The sequence below is a fragment of the Zingiber officinale genome, chromosome 4A (assembly GCF_018446385.1).
Source record: "Zingiber officinale cultivar Zhangliang chromosome 4A, Zo_v1.1, whole genome shotgun sequence".
Lineage (NCBI taxonomy): Eukaryota > Viridiplantae > Streptophyta > Magnoliopsida > Zingiberales > Zingiberaceae > Zingiber > Zingiber officinale.
This window is the reverse complement of record NC_055992.1, coordinates 160,795,558-160,809,041: the sequence shown is the minus strand read 5'-3', so window position 1 is coordinate 160,809,041 and position 13,484 is coordinate 160,795,558. Positions and strand designations below refer to the sequence as shown.

Below are 13,484 nucleotides of genomic sequence, written 5' to 3'. Positions count from 1 at the left end.
CATTAATAAAAAAAATTATCTTCCTCTCAGTACATTTGATCAAACTTGTCAAATTATGTCGAAGATCACACGCTTCAATTTATTGTACCTAATCTAAGCTTTAGTTTAGCTAATGCTCAATCATGGACAATGATTGAGATTGGTGTAGCAAGTTTCACCAGCCATGTATAAGAACACGAACCCAAGCCAATCAAGTTCACACATCCGATCGAGTTCCGATTGAGTTCCGATCGAGCTAGACTCAAACATTGTATTTTTGTTCTTTTGACATGGTAGGTTCAGTTACTGATATCTAAACCAAACATATTTGTCTTCATTCACAAACTGTGAAACAAAACAAAATTCAGAAATCACATCAAATTAATCACATCACCACCAAATCCACTGTCTTCAAAAACCAAAAGTTTTGAAACTAAAACATGATGCAACACAAAAATATAATACCTTCAAGTTCAGAAATGAGTGTCGTGCTGAAATGCTCATTAATTATGATCTGATGGTTCTTGAACAACAAAGCATACCTCTCGCAGAGCCATCTGTTTGATCAAGGAATAAATATGCCCGTGATTTGTTGACTCATCCACTACAGCATATAATGGCGCCAAGCAAAGCGAGTCCATTTCCTGATGAAGACCTTTGATCATTGGCAGGCAATTGGAGAAGTTTGTCTTTAGTTGTGAACTGCCTCAATTTAGTTTTAAGTTATCCTGTTGATGTTTTGGCACTGTTCTATAAATTAGAGATGCAGATGGAGGAGTCAGTGACCAGTTGCACCTGTGCCCTTCGCTTTCTCTCGTTCAGGGTCCACCACTTGGGAGAGAAGTCCACGAGGACGATGAACTGCAAATTGCAGGAAACCAGTCAGTGTCCAGCTTAAGAACAGGAGGGAGGAGTTGAAATTAAGAGCCTCTTCTGAGAGAGAGAGAGAGAGAGGTGCAGTGCAGTGAAGTGAAGTGTTGCCATCTCTTGAATCTTTTATTCTGATTGTTCTTGGAGTTCTTCCTTTAATTTCCATAATCTTGTTAGGCACTGCGAGCATCTGATCGAGAGCATCAAAAGATTATCTTGGATCGATGGCAAATAATCAAGGAGAGGGTGATCATTCTGCCACAAATTTCTTGTACTATTCGCTCTAAATTTTTATTTTTCCAATCCTGCACTCATCAATTCCTTCTTCCTCATCTTCTCTCTGTGTTGATCACTTCGTGTTCAGTGACCAGGAGGGAGCTGCTTACTTTGGGGAGTTGGAGGAAGCTCTCGTGCATGGAGTTGCAGGAATCACAAGTGACCAACACAAAAAGTGTAAGCAAGAACTAACCATCATCATCATCATCATCATCATCATCATCAATCACAAAGGTTGTAATTGGCACGCCCACAAGGGTATTGATCACTGTAAATATGAACAGTGGGATAATTGATGCATCTCACAGACAGCACCATTTCTGACACTTTGAGTCTTTATTCTGTTTTTTTTTTTTTTTTTCTGATTTGGCTCTTCTTCCTGCAGCCTTCTGCCCCAGCAGGCCCCCAACTCTCCATATCTTCCCCTCACGGCCAATCAGATTTCAGCAATTTTCCAAGGTATACAGAGAGAGAAGAAAAGAGAGAGAGAGAGAGTGTTAATTAGCTGCTACAGACAACTACAGTTGTTCTCTACATGCCAACAGTGGGATTCACAGACTGAGGGGAGCACGGATTCAGGATCAGAGCAGAACACACTTTCACAAATGGACTCAGAGGAGTCTCCGGTGAGCAGAAAGGCTTCATCGGCACTGTTTGGGAAGCAGAAAGAGAAGATGGCGAGTGATGCTCCTCACACAACAGGAGAAGAAAACCAGCAGATGAAAGCTCAAGAAAAGGTATGATTTCCAATAGTTCTGGTCAAATCACCAAACATGTTGTGCATCCTCTCCTGGAGGCTACAAATCCTTCCAAACTCTTTGTTCTTTCTCTACTTGACATCTTTTGCCGTGCGTTCCATGTGGCAGAGGAGATTGGTGGCTTCTACTTCAGACAAAGACGGCAAATCAATCGATCCAAAGGTTTTTTTTTTCTCTCTCTCTCTCCCTTTAATCTCTCAAAAGGTGTGATGTTTGTCTGCGCCTCACTCTTGTTAGTTCCTGCAGACATTGAGACGCTTGGCTCAGAATAGAGAAGCAGCCAAGAAGAGCCGGCTAAGAAAGAAGGTTCATTACAGTAACTATTTTTTATGAAAAACAGAAGACACAAAAATTTGATCTATTTATTTGGGTTTGAAATGGCAGGCTTACATACAACAATTAGAATCCAGTAAAATAAAACTTACTCAGCTCGAGCAAGATCTCCAGAGAGCTCGTGCACAGGTACAGTTTTTGTTTGGCGCATGATAATATCATCACCATCATCATCATCATCATCATGGAAGTGACTAAATATCAAATTTCCAGGGTCTTTTCTTAGAAGGATGTGGTGCAAATGAAAATGTCAACTCTGGTATAGTTCACTTGTTGTCCTGCATTAAGATCAATAGTTAAGAATTGAGAATTGTGAATTGTTGTTGTGCTGCAGTAGTGTTCGATATGGAGTACTCGCGTTGGTTGGCCGAGGACTGCAAGAACACGGTGGAGCTCCGGCGAGGTCTGGAGACCCATCTCCCAGATGCAGGTCTAAGGGTTGCAGTAGACAGGTGCCTCACACATTACGATGAACTATTCCAGCTCAAGGCAACGACAGCCAAGTCGGATGTGTTCCACATCATCACCGGCGTGTGGACTACTCCGGCGGAGAGGTGTTTCTTGTGGATGGGTGGATTTAGACCATCCGAGCTTTTAAGGGTGAATTCTCATTCCCTATCACCTCCTCCTTTCGATTGCGATAGGATCGAGCTATTAGAGAACAAAAGCTTGATAGAGATTCTTACATTATTCCAATTCAAGCAGGTCGTGATTCCACAACTCGATCCTCTTACTGAACAACAGCTAGTGGGGATATATAACCTCCAACAATCTTCTCAACAAGCAGAGGAGGCGCTATCTCAGGGCCTCGAGCAATTCCAACTCTCACTCGCCAACACCGTGGCCAGTGACTCCCTCATCGAGAGTGCCAACCTCGAGAATTATATGGGTCACATGGCCATGGCGGTAGGGAAGCTTGCTAACCTCGAGGGATTCGTTCGACAGGTACTCTTCTGCATCTGCTCATGCAATCAATAGTCACTAGTCCCAAAATTCAGATAACAGAAAGCTCGAGAGTCGGCCATTCTTCGAAGCCGCAACACCTGTTCATCAAGCTAATAACTAATAATTCACAACCTTTAGGGATGAAGTAGTGAAAGATGAATCAATTCCATGAAAAGTGGTCCTGGTGCATTCAAGTGCATTTGTTGCTTTGTCACAAGGCAAGAAATATATCCATTCTCCTTCTCTATCTGTAGTAGGCCCCTTGTGGTATCACAACCAATGTCCCTTTCTCCCTCTTTTGCACACTTTTCTCTCCCATTATGTCCATGCTTTAATCTCTTGTTCTCGGGTACTCAGTGCTTGCCCATCAAGAAGGAAAGCTACATTGGCATTTTCAATGTTGAGTGCTTTCAGATGTTGCTATCTGTCTACAGTCCTAAGAAAGGGACCCAACAACCTCTCCTTGTCCTCTTGGATGCAGCCAATCAGAGATAATAGCTTATGGCTTAATCCTCCTCTCATGATAATATTCCATCAAAGATTTGACACACATATCCTTTTGTGTCTCTAATTCTTTCTTCTCCAATGGGACAGCTCCATAATTTCTGCATGAACCAATATCAAATTTCAGTTTAGTTTATTTTCTTCTTTTTAAATTCAGTAACATGGCATACAAGTTCAGTTTATTCTGAATTATGATTTCTTTGTTTCTGATTTATCTAGGCTGATAACTTAAGACAGCAGAGCCTTCACCAGATGCATCGAATTCTAACTACCCGGCAGGCCGCAAGGTGTTTCCTGGCGATTGGAGAGTACCATAGCCGTCTCCGTGCGCTTAGCTCCCTTTGGGCTTCTCGGCCGAGAGAGTATGATTCCTTCACACATCAGCATCAGCTACAAGATGAAATTCACTTAAGGACTATATTTAACTTCAGATATGATAATGCCCCAACTAAAAGCTTATGATATGATTGATAATGGGCCACTCTTCTCATCACAAAAGAACAAAATATAAAAGCTATTTTGGGGCAAATGAAGTACAACACATCCTTATTCTTTAATTGGTGACCTCTGCATATTAAAAGTTCATCTTTTTTTCAGTGTTTAGTGTGTCCCATTCATTTCTTGATAGCAACTAACTTTTTTTCAGATTATTGCTTTAGTTAATTGATGCATTCTTGAATACATATATATGACAGGAACTTGATGAATGAAAGTGCCTTGCCTGTGACCACAGAGCTCCAAACAGTTCAGCAACCAGTAGATGGCCATTTTTCAGGCTTCTAAAAATGCAAGAATGTGATCAGATTCGTTGCATTTATATACAAAAACTTGTTGGTTCCACAGGAGGAAAGAGGAGGCAACAGCTGATGGATCAATGAAATGCATGGAGAGATTCCCTGACAAAAAACATGAGGAAAGTTAGGCAGATTGTGAAGAGGGTGTAGATAAGATTGGTGTTCCTTCTTTAACCATCAGACACTGCAACATCAGTCCCACCTAATCTGCAAGTTGTCAGCTCACATTTTGGTCACAAAATTAATGTAAAGAAGGAGCAGCTTATGGTTCTTAATTGTCAGTTCTTCTTGATAGAATCCACAATTCCTAATGGATTAGTGACGAGGTAACTTTTAGTGTCAACTTCCTTGGCAACAATACTCCCTTAAACGATCACATCACTAACAAAGCAATCAGGCTTTTATCCTTTCAAGTAAATAAATGACACTTGGGCTATTATAATAAACAACAATCAATTCTTCATCAACTTTAAACTCGCAATACAAGTCATTGTGGACTACCAACTAATTGCATCACTACTGTCAAAACACATAACTTACAAGTGAAGTCTTTCAACATATCCAATCAAGCAGCTACTACCATCACCAAACTTCAAACATATATTTGCAATACCTTTCAATTATCTCAAAACTCATTAGACTACTTGCTGAGCCCAGAAATCATCCATATATGGATTTGCTATATATATATATATATATATAGAGAGAGAGAGAGAGAGAGAGAGAGAGATATGTGATATGCTACATGACTTCTGCTGCACGGCTATGTACGATTTTTACTGTAGCAATTTTTAAAATTATTTTTCTACTATAATAGTAACAGACGTTAAATCTATATTATAGTAGTTATAGAACTGTAGCTACTACAACATGATTGTGATTTGTTTAATCACGTTGTAGCAGCTACGAGTCTATAGCTATTGCAACATTAAGTTTGTGTTATAGCAGCTACGGACTCGTAACTGTTATAACATGATTATAATTTTGTTTAATCATAATGTAGCAGCTACGAGTTTGTAGCTGCTACAACGTTAAGTCTGTGTTATAGCTGTTATGAAACCATAGCTGTTACAACATGGTGATGATTTGTTCAATCACATTCCGTAGTTGCTATAACGTTAAGTCTATGATGCTGTAGTAGTTATATGGTTCTCGTAGATGCTACAACATATATTTAATGTCTGTCATAGCTATAGTAGATTTTTTTTAAAAAAAAATTGCTATTATATATATATATATATATATATATATATATAGAGGCTAGAACGGGTAATACTTGCTCCCAGCTGACCTTCATGAAGATACACGTTTAATAAATCCACCAAAATAATATAGAAGGAATTAGTCATTGATGTGTGCACAAGTCACTATAAATCGACCATGATGGACGTTATTTTGTTTTGAGAACGATTCCTAAATTAAAGTAAGAATAATTAAGGGAGAAAATCTATTTAATTAATAAAACTAGTCATGGAATTTGATACTCTTCTACAAGCTTGACACATTCTCCGCCGGCAATAATTCTCCATCTGTGAAAAAGTCGTCGGTTTCAAGTCAACTCCGAGAATGAGTCGAAGTCTTTCACTGCAAATATCGATCTCGATCGCCATCTTCATCTATACAAATGAAGGTGAAGGCCTAAAGATGGTTAGAGCTAGCTATCTAGAGAGAACTGAAATGGCAGCTCTAACTCTCCGGCTTCTTCCTTCCGCCGTACTAATTGCAATAGCACTGACAGTGGCAGCTCTTGCTACCGCTGCTTCGCCACCGAACTGCGACCGCAAGTGCGGCGACGTCGACATCCCCTACCCCTTCGGCATCGGCGCCGGCTGCTTCCGCGACGGCTTCGACCTCGTCTGCAACCGCTCCCTCCAACCGCCGCGCCCCTTCATCGGCGACACCTCCATCGAGCTCATCGACGTCTCGGTGGCGCTCGGCCGCGCGCGCGCCTACACGCACGTCGACTGGGTCTGCTACAACGCCACCGACATGCTCGGCTACGAAATCGTCCCCTTCAACCTCTCGACCCGGCCCGCCTTCGCCATCTCCGCGGCCGAGAACAAGTTCACCGCCGTCGGCTGCGCCACCGTCGCGCTCGTCGGCAACGACGACTATGTAACCGGCTGCGTCTCCGCGTGCACTAGCGAGGCCGGCGTGAGCAACGACACGTGCGACGGCTTCGGGTGCTGCCAGACGGCGATCCGGGAGGGGATGACGGCCCTGAGGACCGATTTCTCCGTTGGCTACAACAACTCTCGCGTCTGGGAGTTCAATCCTTGCAGCTACGCCTTCATCGTTGAACACGAGTGGTACGCTGTTCTAAGCTAAGCTGTTTAGTTCTGAACTGGTCTGTGTCAAATTAATCTTACTTCCAGTTTATTAGAATTGTTCATATGAACGTAATCAATGAACCTAGTTCAAACACTTGTTCAAAATCGAATAAGAGTATTGTTGAACCGGTTGAAAATTGGACCAACAAACAAGTAAATAAATTACTTGTCTTACACTAACAATAACAACACCACAACACCTTTTTTGTGGATCACTCATAATTCTAAGACAAAGAAGAAAAAAAAACTTTGACTCACGAATTGATACTTGATTGATGAATGAAACTAAATACAAGGTAGAGTATTTATAGTACTCTTCATACAATCTGGACCATTCAATTAAATTAAATCCTAGCCATTGAAATTCTAATTCTTATCCATGAAATGAGAAAAACACTCTTGACCACACATTTAATTTTATCTTTTACCAAGTCGTCATCTTTATCTATTAGAAAAATAAATAATTAAATAGCAAATCTTATCTATAACTCTTATCTTTTATTGGATAAGTTTTATCCTTTATTTGGGTTGGAGTTGATATTTAACACTCCCCCTCAACACCAACCCTTTGTACTATGCCGAGTTGATCACGAAACCTTTTGAATTGACCCATCTGGACGATGCTTTATTTTGTAAACCCATTTGCACGAAATGAGTTTCACATCTCTTGGTTTTGGTATGAGATTCCAAGTCTGATTTTGTTGCAGTGCATCAATCTCTTGTTTCATGGCTGTCATCCACTCAGAACTTTGTGATGCTTTTTCAAACGTCTCAGGCTCTACTCTTCTTCAACTATGGCTGCATTTGCATATTTTGGATTTGGCCTTCGTGTTCTTGTTGACCTTCGGAGTTGAGATTGTGGAGTTAATTCTTCCACTTCATTAGGCCTTTCTTCTTCATTTGGATGTTGATATATGCCGGTTTGCCAAGGACTCTGAGCCACTCTTTGCTCTGCATCATTATCATTTGGACCTCATGATTCATCTGAACCTGATTGAAGTTGAACTATATGCTCCCTCATCTTTTGTTGTACTTTATCTTCAAGGTCTTTAGATTCTGGCAAGACCTCCTTCTCTGTGGTCCACCAAGAAGATGCTTCATCGAACACTACATTTCGTGAAGTGTAACATCTTTCACTTGTTGGATCGCAGCATTTCCACCCCTTTCTCTGGCTATCGTATCCCACAAAGATGTATCTAATAGCTTTCTTGTCAAACTTGCTTCGTAAGTGATCAGGAACAAATACATAACATACACATCCAAATACTCGAAAGTAGCTAACTGTAGGTTTTTTGTTCCATAACTTCTCAAAGGGTGAAATAAATTCTAACCTTGGTTGAGGAAGTTTATTGATGATAAAAGCTGCAGTCCTCATTGCTTCAGCCCAAAAACATCCAGGTACATTCTTCTCATGCAACATACTTCGACAAATTTCTGCAAGATGTCGGTTCTTTCTTTGTGCTACACCATTCTGCTGTGGTGTGTTGGCACAAGTGTATTGATGATATACTCGACTTTCTCTCAAGTATTGAGAGAACTCTCTTGAGCTATATTCTCCTCCATTGTCTGTGCGCAAGCAACATATCTTTTTTCCCAATTCTCCTTCGACTGACTGCTTGAACTCTTTGAACATTGAGAAGGTATCAGATTTTTCTTTCATAAATAAAATCTACACATACCTTGAGAAATCATCAATGAATGTCACCATATACCGCATACCACCAATTGACGACTGCTTAACAGGCCCGAATACATCAGAGTGAACTAACTCCAATGGTTCCTTTGCTTTGAAGTTTGACTCCTGATATGGTAATTGGTGTGCTTTACCATACTGACATCCTGCATATATTGTGTCTGTTCGTATGTCTAGTTGAGGAAGTCCCTTGAGCATCGACTTCTGCATCATCATGTTTAATTTGGAATAGCTAACATGACCTAGCCGCATGTGCCATATAACTGCTGTCTCACTTTTTCTTGTCTTGTCTATATATGCAGACTCTGCTGACATCACGTAGAGCGACTCTAATCGTTGACCCTCCATTGTTGGTGTTTCTGAAATTTTGAGGTTTCGATATACCTTTACATTTTCAGGACCAAATAGAACATAATGACCTGAAGATGTTAATTGGGCCACAGATAGTAAATTCTTCTTCATTCCTGGGACATGATAGACATCTTGAAGAGGCACTTGGTTAGAATTATATCGAGGTGTAATTACCGTCTTACCAACATGTGCTATTGGTAACCTTGAGTTGTCGGCTGTAACCACCATACGAGCTCCTTTGTATTGAGATAAGTTTTGCAATTTTCCTTTATCACCTGTCATATGATTTGAGCAGCCTGAATCCACAATCCAATCATTTTTGTAGTTAATCTGTTCTGGCGTTGTTGTGAGAGCCAAGTCTTTTTCCTCCGTAGCCATCAAAGCTTCAGCATCCCAATCATCTTCGCTATTCTCTTTAGAATTGGAAGTAGCAGTGTTGCTTTGAATGAACCTTTTCTTGGACCAACAATCTTTTGCCATGTGGCCCACCTTCCCACAATTATAGCACTCGCCAGAAAATTTTTTACGATCACCATAATTCTTCAAGGCTCCCCCTGGACGAGAGCCTCCATTCCCATGATAGCTTTTTCCTTTGTCGCCATCCTTTTTAGATCCACCAGTGTGCCGTTTGAAGTTGCCTTTATTTTTGTTGGTGTAGAGCGCTTCTTCTTCATCTTTTAGTGAGAGTCCTCCCATTTGCTTAACCATAGCTTCTTGACCTGCAAGTAAATTTTCAAATTCAAGAAGCGATGGCTGTGTTGGCCATCCTTGTATAGCAACAATAAATCCTCGATATTCTGGCCTCAAACCATGAATAATTATTCTTTTTATCCTTGCTTCCCCAATAGGAGCTGATGGATCTAGCTCTGAAATTTCGCGACATATCAACTTCACCTTGTGGAAGTATTGGGCAATCGTCTTGTCACATTGCGCTATTGACAATAGCTCGTTCTCCAGAAGTTGCAATCTTATATCATTCTTCTTTGAAAAAAGTGTAGCAAAGATATCCCACACTTCCTTTGGTGTTTTGGCATCTCGGATGTGCTCCAACATTTCTTCTTCAATTGTGATCTTTAAGGCAAACATTGCTTTACCTGCCTTAATCTTCCATTTTCGCAAAATGCCATTGGCGTCTTCTGCCGGCTGCGTAGCTTCACTACCACCAACCACCTCCCAAAGATCTTGACCTTGTAGGTAAGACTCCATGCATGTTGCCCACGTGTTGTAGTTTTTGTTGTTGAGCTTCTTGATACCTCCTACTACTAAAAGCTTTGATTATACCAAACAAGTTTGATTAAAAAACTTGTAATGCATAAAACTCCTCACAATCTAAGATAGCTTCACCAAGAATAATCCCTGATTAACTTGGCTCTGATACCAATTGTTGAAAATTGGACTAACAAACAAGTAAATAAATTACTTGTCTTACACTAACAATAACAACACTACAACACTTTTTTTTTGGATCACTCACAATTCTAAGACAAAGAAGAAAAAAAACTTTGACTCACAAATTGATACTTGATTGATGAATGAAACTAAATGCAAGGTAGAGTATTTATAGTACTCTTCATACAATCTGGACCGTTCAATTAAATTAAATCCTAGCCATTGAAATTCTAATTCAGAAAAACACTCTTGACCACACATTTAATTTTATCTTTTACCAAGTCATCATCTTTATAAATAATTAAATAATAAATCTTATCTATAACTCTTATCTTTTATTGGATAAGTTTTATCCTTTATTTGAGTTGGAGTTGATATTTAACAGAACCTTGTTACTTACTTCATCAGGTACAACTTTAGCTTAGCAGATCTTGGTGGGAATAGATTGAATCAGACTTACAAATCTAGGGTGCCAGTGGTGTTGGATTGGAACATGGGAAATATGACAATTTGTGAGGAGGCTCGCCAGAATCCGAAGTCGCCACCGGCATCATACGCTTGCGCTGATAAGAATAGCGAGTGCTTCAATTCTAGCACCGGAGGAGGATACATCTGCAACTGCACAAGTGGTTACCAAGGGAACCCTTATGAAGATGGTGGATGCAAAGGTAGATTATATTGTAGCTAATTAATTGAATAAAAAGGTTAATTGCCACAAGGATTTTGTTGGTTTTAGACATTGTTTGGTTGCAGATATTGATGAATGCAGTCTCTGGTCAGAGTATAGCTGTTATGGAAGCTGTATAAATACGATAGGCAATTATACCTGTTCATGTCCACAAGGCACAATGGGTGATCCAACCACCAAGGATGGTTGCCATCCAACAACATCAAGCACTTTGCCTCAATATCTAAAGGTGCTAATTGGTAAGTGAATCTAAAAATGATAATGCAATCTAGAGTTTTTTAATTTTTTTACATACTTATTCCTTAGAAGATTAGTAACTGTCACATTTTCCACTCACTAATGGTAAGCGAAAGGAAAAGATCTTGGAGTTTTCTAAAATAAAAGCCTGCCTCAAAAAGGCTTTCAGAACGTGGAGAAGAAAGAGTGAAAAAAAGGGGCATAGGATCATTATAAGCTAATTAGATAACTTAATTAGCAATGGAGGTATAGAATGTTGGCTTAGTCCTCTGAGTTTACTTGGAGTATGAAAAGTTTTTAGGTAGGTGGTGTGATCTTCACCAAATACTTAGCTAATTAGATTGTGGTATCATTTAAGCTAACTAATATGAGTGTTAAGGATGGGCCATGGAGGCAGATGCACATAACAAGGAGATTGCAGGAAGACTAACAATTTTATTCTGTTTTCTACTTGTACTGAATGAATATGCTTTTGTCCACTGTTTATGGTAAATGATGGCTAATATCAATAATTTTGTTCTTGCATGCAACAGTCTCTTCACTCTTTATAATTATCAATATCTTTTCTGTGCAGCTACTATGAGCAGCATCCTTTTCTTAACCATCTCAGGCTTTTCTACCAACTTATGGTTGAAAAATAGAAACCTTATGAAAACTAAGCAAAAGTTTTTCAAACAGAATGGAGGTGTGTTACTACAACAACAAATGAATTCTTATCGAGGTGTCACTTTTAAGTTGTTTACACAAGAAGAGTTGAAGAAGGCTACAGATAACTTCAGCTCAAGTCGAATTATTGGTCGTGGAGGACAAGGAATAGTTTATAAAGGCACGCTAGAAGACAACAGACTAGTAGCGATCAAGAAGTCGAAGTTGGTCGACGAGAAACAAACTAGGGAATTTGCAAAAGAGATGCTCATCCTATCACAGATAAATCACAAGAATGTCATCAAGCTCTTAGGATGCTGCTTAGAGGTTGAGGTTCCAATGCTTGTATATGAATTAGTGTCGAAAGGAAATCTATTTGAGTATCTACATAGCAAGACTCACAGGTTTCATATACCACTGGATGCCCGTTTAAGGATTGCTGTGGAGTCTGCTGAAGCACTAGCCTACTTGCATTCATCAACTTCTACACCGATCATTCACGGAGATGTGAAGTCCTCCAACATCCTTCTGGATGATGAGTACACAGCAAAGGTTTCAGATTTTGGAGCATCAAAACTAGCTCCCAAGGATGCAACTCAATTGGCTACATTTGTGCAAGGGACTTGTGGGTACTTGGATCCTGAGTACATGTTAACTTGTCAATTGACCGAAAAAAGTGATGTTTTCAGCTTTGGAGTAGTGATTCTAGAGCTTCTCACAAGGAGGAAGGCATTTGAGTTCAATGTGTCAGATGAGGAAATGCTGCTCACGGCCAATTTCATTTCTGCAATGAAGGAAAATAAGGTTGAAGAAATGGTGGATCCTGAAATTAAGAAAGAAGAAGACATGGTAGTGATTAAAGAGGTGTGCAAGTTGGTTGTCCTTTGTCTGAACTCTAATGGAGATGAAAGGCCCACCATGAAAGAAGTGGCAGAGGATCTTGGAAAGCTGAGAAAAAACAAGCAAATTTTAGATATGCAAAGTAAACACCAGAAGCCTGTCGATGACATAATTGTAACATCAGATTATGTTCATGAGCCTCCACAAAGGATGCAAAATGTAACATCATCTGAACACTCAACTTCTAGGTATCGTAGTTTGGAAGTTCAGGCACTATTAAATATAGAAAGTGGAAGATGATTCATCAGTGAGCAAGCTTCTTACTACCTTCTGAATAGTTTGTATTTTCCTAAATAAAAGATAAGCCTAGATTTATATAATACATGAGACATAAAGGATTTAATTCTCTTAGATATTGACTCTATTCACAATTCATATGACAGATAGTCTTTGTAATTGTGTGTGATTCTGTCAATATAATTTATTTGGATAAATTTTGGGAAATAGCCCAACAAGAAGACAATTAATTTTCAAAAGTCTAAAGACGACCTCAACTTTCCCTGAGGTTTTGTCATATGGATTCCATAACGCCTCTTGTCATATGGATTAATGATCACACAGTGATGCCGATAGAATTTTCATAGTGGCAAGTGGAGTTGCATATCTCGCCACTAATCACAGCTAGGAAGAAACTATTTCTCGCAGCCAAGTTTCGCTGCAAGTTATGAACGGAGAGCTCGGTGAGACAATGAGAACTCGCGAGATGGAGGAAAGATTTGGTCTTCTGCTCAATTTCAGGCTGATGAGAAATGTGTTAAGAAGTGGTCCGTGGAAGGAAAATAAATCCACCCT

General features: G+C 39.8%; 2 protein-coding genes across 3 annotated transcripts; both read left to right on the top strand.

The window, feature by feature from the left end:
* The first annotated feature begins 729 nt into the window (after positions 1-729).
* LOC121972010 (transcription factor TGA2.2-like) lies at positions 730-4,802 on the top strand. 2 transcript variants are annotated; one of them, XM_042523583.1, is made up of 12 exons: positions 730-1,120; positions 1,214-1,302; positions 1,511-1,584; positions 1,671-1,862; positions 1,992-2,045; positions 2,130-2,189; positions 2,268-2,345; positions 2,430-2,475; positions 2,554-2,816; positions 2,922-3,161; positions 3,885-4,027; positions 4,361-4,802. In XM_042523583.1, the coding sequence occupies exons 1-12, from the start codon at positions 1,074-1,076 to the stop codon at positions 4,446-4,448; spliced, it is 1,374 nt and encodes a 457-aa protein (XP_042379517.1). In that variant the 5' UTR covers positions 730-1,073; the 3' UTR covers positions 4,449-4,802. The 2 variants fall into 2 exon arrangements, with proteins under 2 accessions (XP_042379517.1, XP_042379515.1); XM_042523581.1 differs by having other exon boundaries at positions 731-1,120; positions 2,551-2,816.
* Positions 4,803-5,991: 1,189 nt separating this feature from the next.
* On the top strand, positions 5,992-13,021 carry LOC121972008 (wall-associated receptor kinase 3-like). Its single transcript, XM_042523578.1, has 4 exons — positions 5,992-6,768; positions 10,631-10,890; positions 10,976-11,149; positions 11,722-13,021. The coding sequence occupies exons 1-4, from the start codon at positions 6,026-6,028 to the stop codon at positions 12,930-12,932; spliced, it is 2,388 nt and encodes a 795-aa protein (XP_042379512.1). The 5' UTR covers positions 5,992-6,025; the 3' UTR covers positions 12,933-13,021.
* Positions 13,022-13,484: the final 463 nt, after the last annotated feature.

Bases quoted from the DNA above. Each gene is read 5' to 3' on its own strand.
- LOC121972010 (XM_042523581.1), top strand. From the start codon at position 1,074: ATGGCAAATAATCAAGGAGAGGGTGATCATTCTGCCACAAATTTCTT. The intron at 1,863-1,991 runs GTATGATTTCCA...TCCATGTGGCAG, and splicing joins AGATGAAAGCTCAAGAAAAG to AGGAGATTGGTGGCTTCTAC. The intron at 2,046-2,129 runs GTTTTTTTTTTC...TAGTTCCTGCAG, and splicing joins GCAAATCAATCGATCCAAAG to ACATTGAGACGCTTGGCTCA.
- LOC121972008 (XM_042523578.1), top strand. From the start codon at position 6,026: ATGAGTCGAAGTCTTTCACTGCAAATATCGATCTCGATCGCCATCTTC. The intron at 6,769-10,630 runs GTACGCTGTTCT...TTACTTCATCAG, and splicing joins TTCATCGTTGAACACGAGTG to GTACAACTTTAGCTTAGCAG. The intron at 10,891-10,975 runs GTAGATTATATT...GTTTGGTTGCAG, and splicing joins TGAAGATGGTGGATGCAAAG to ATATTGATGAATGCAGTCTC.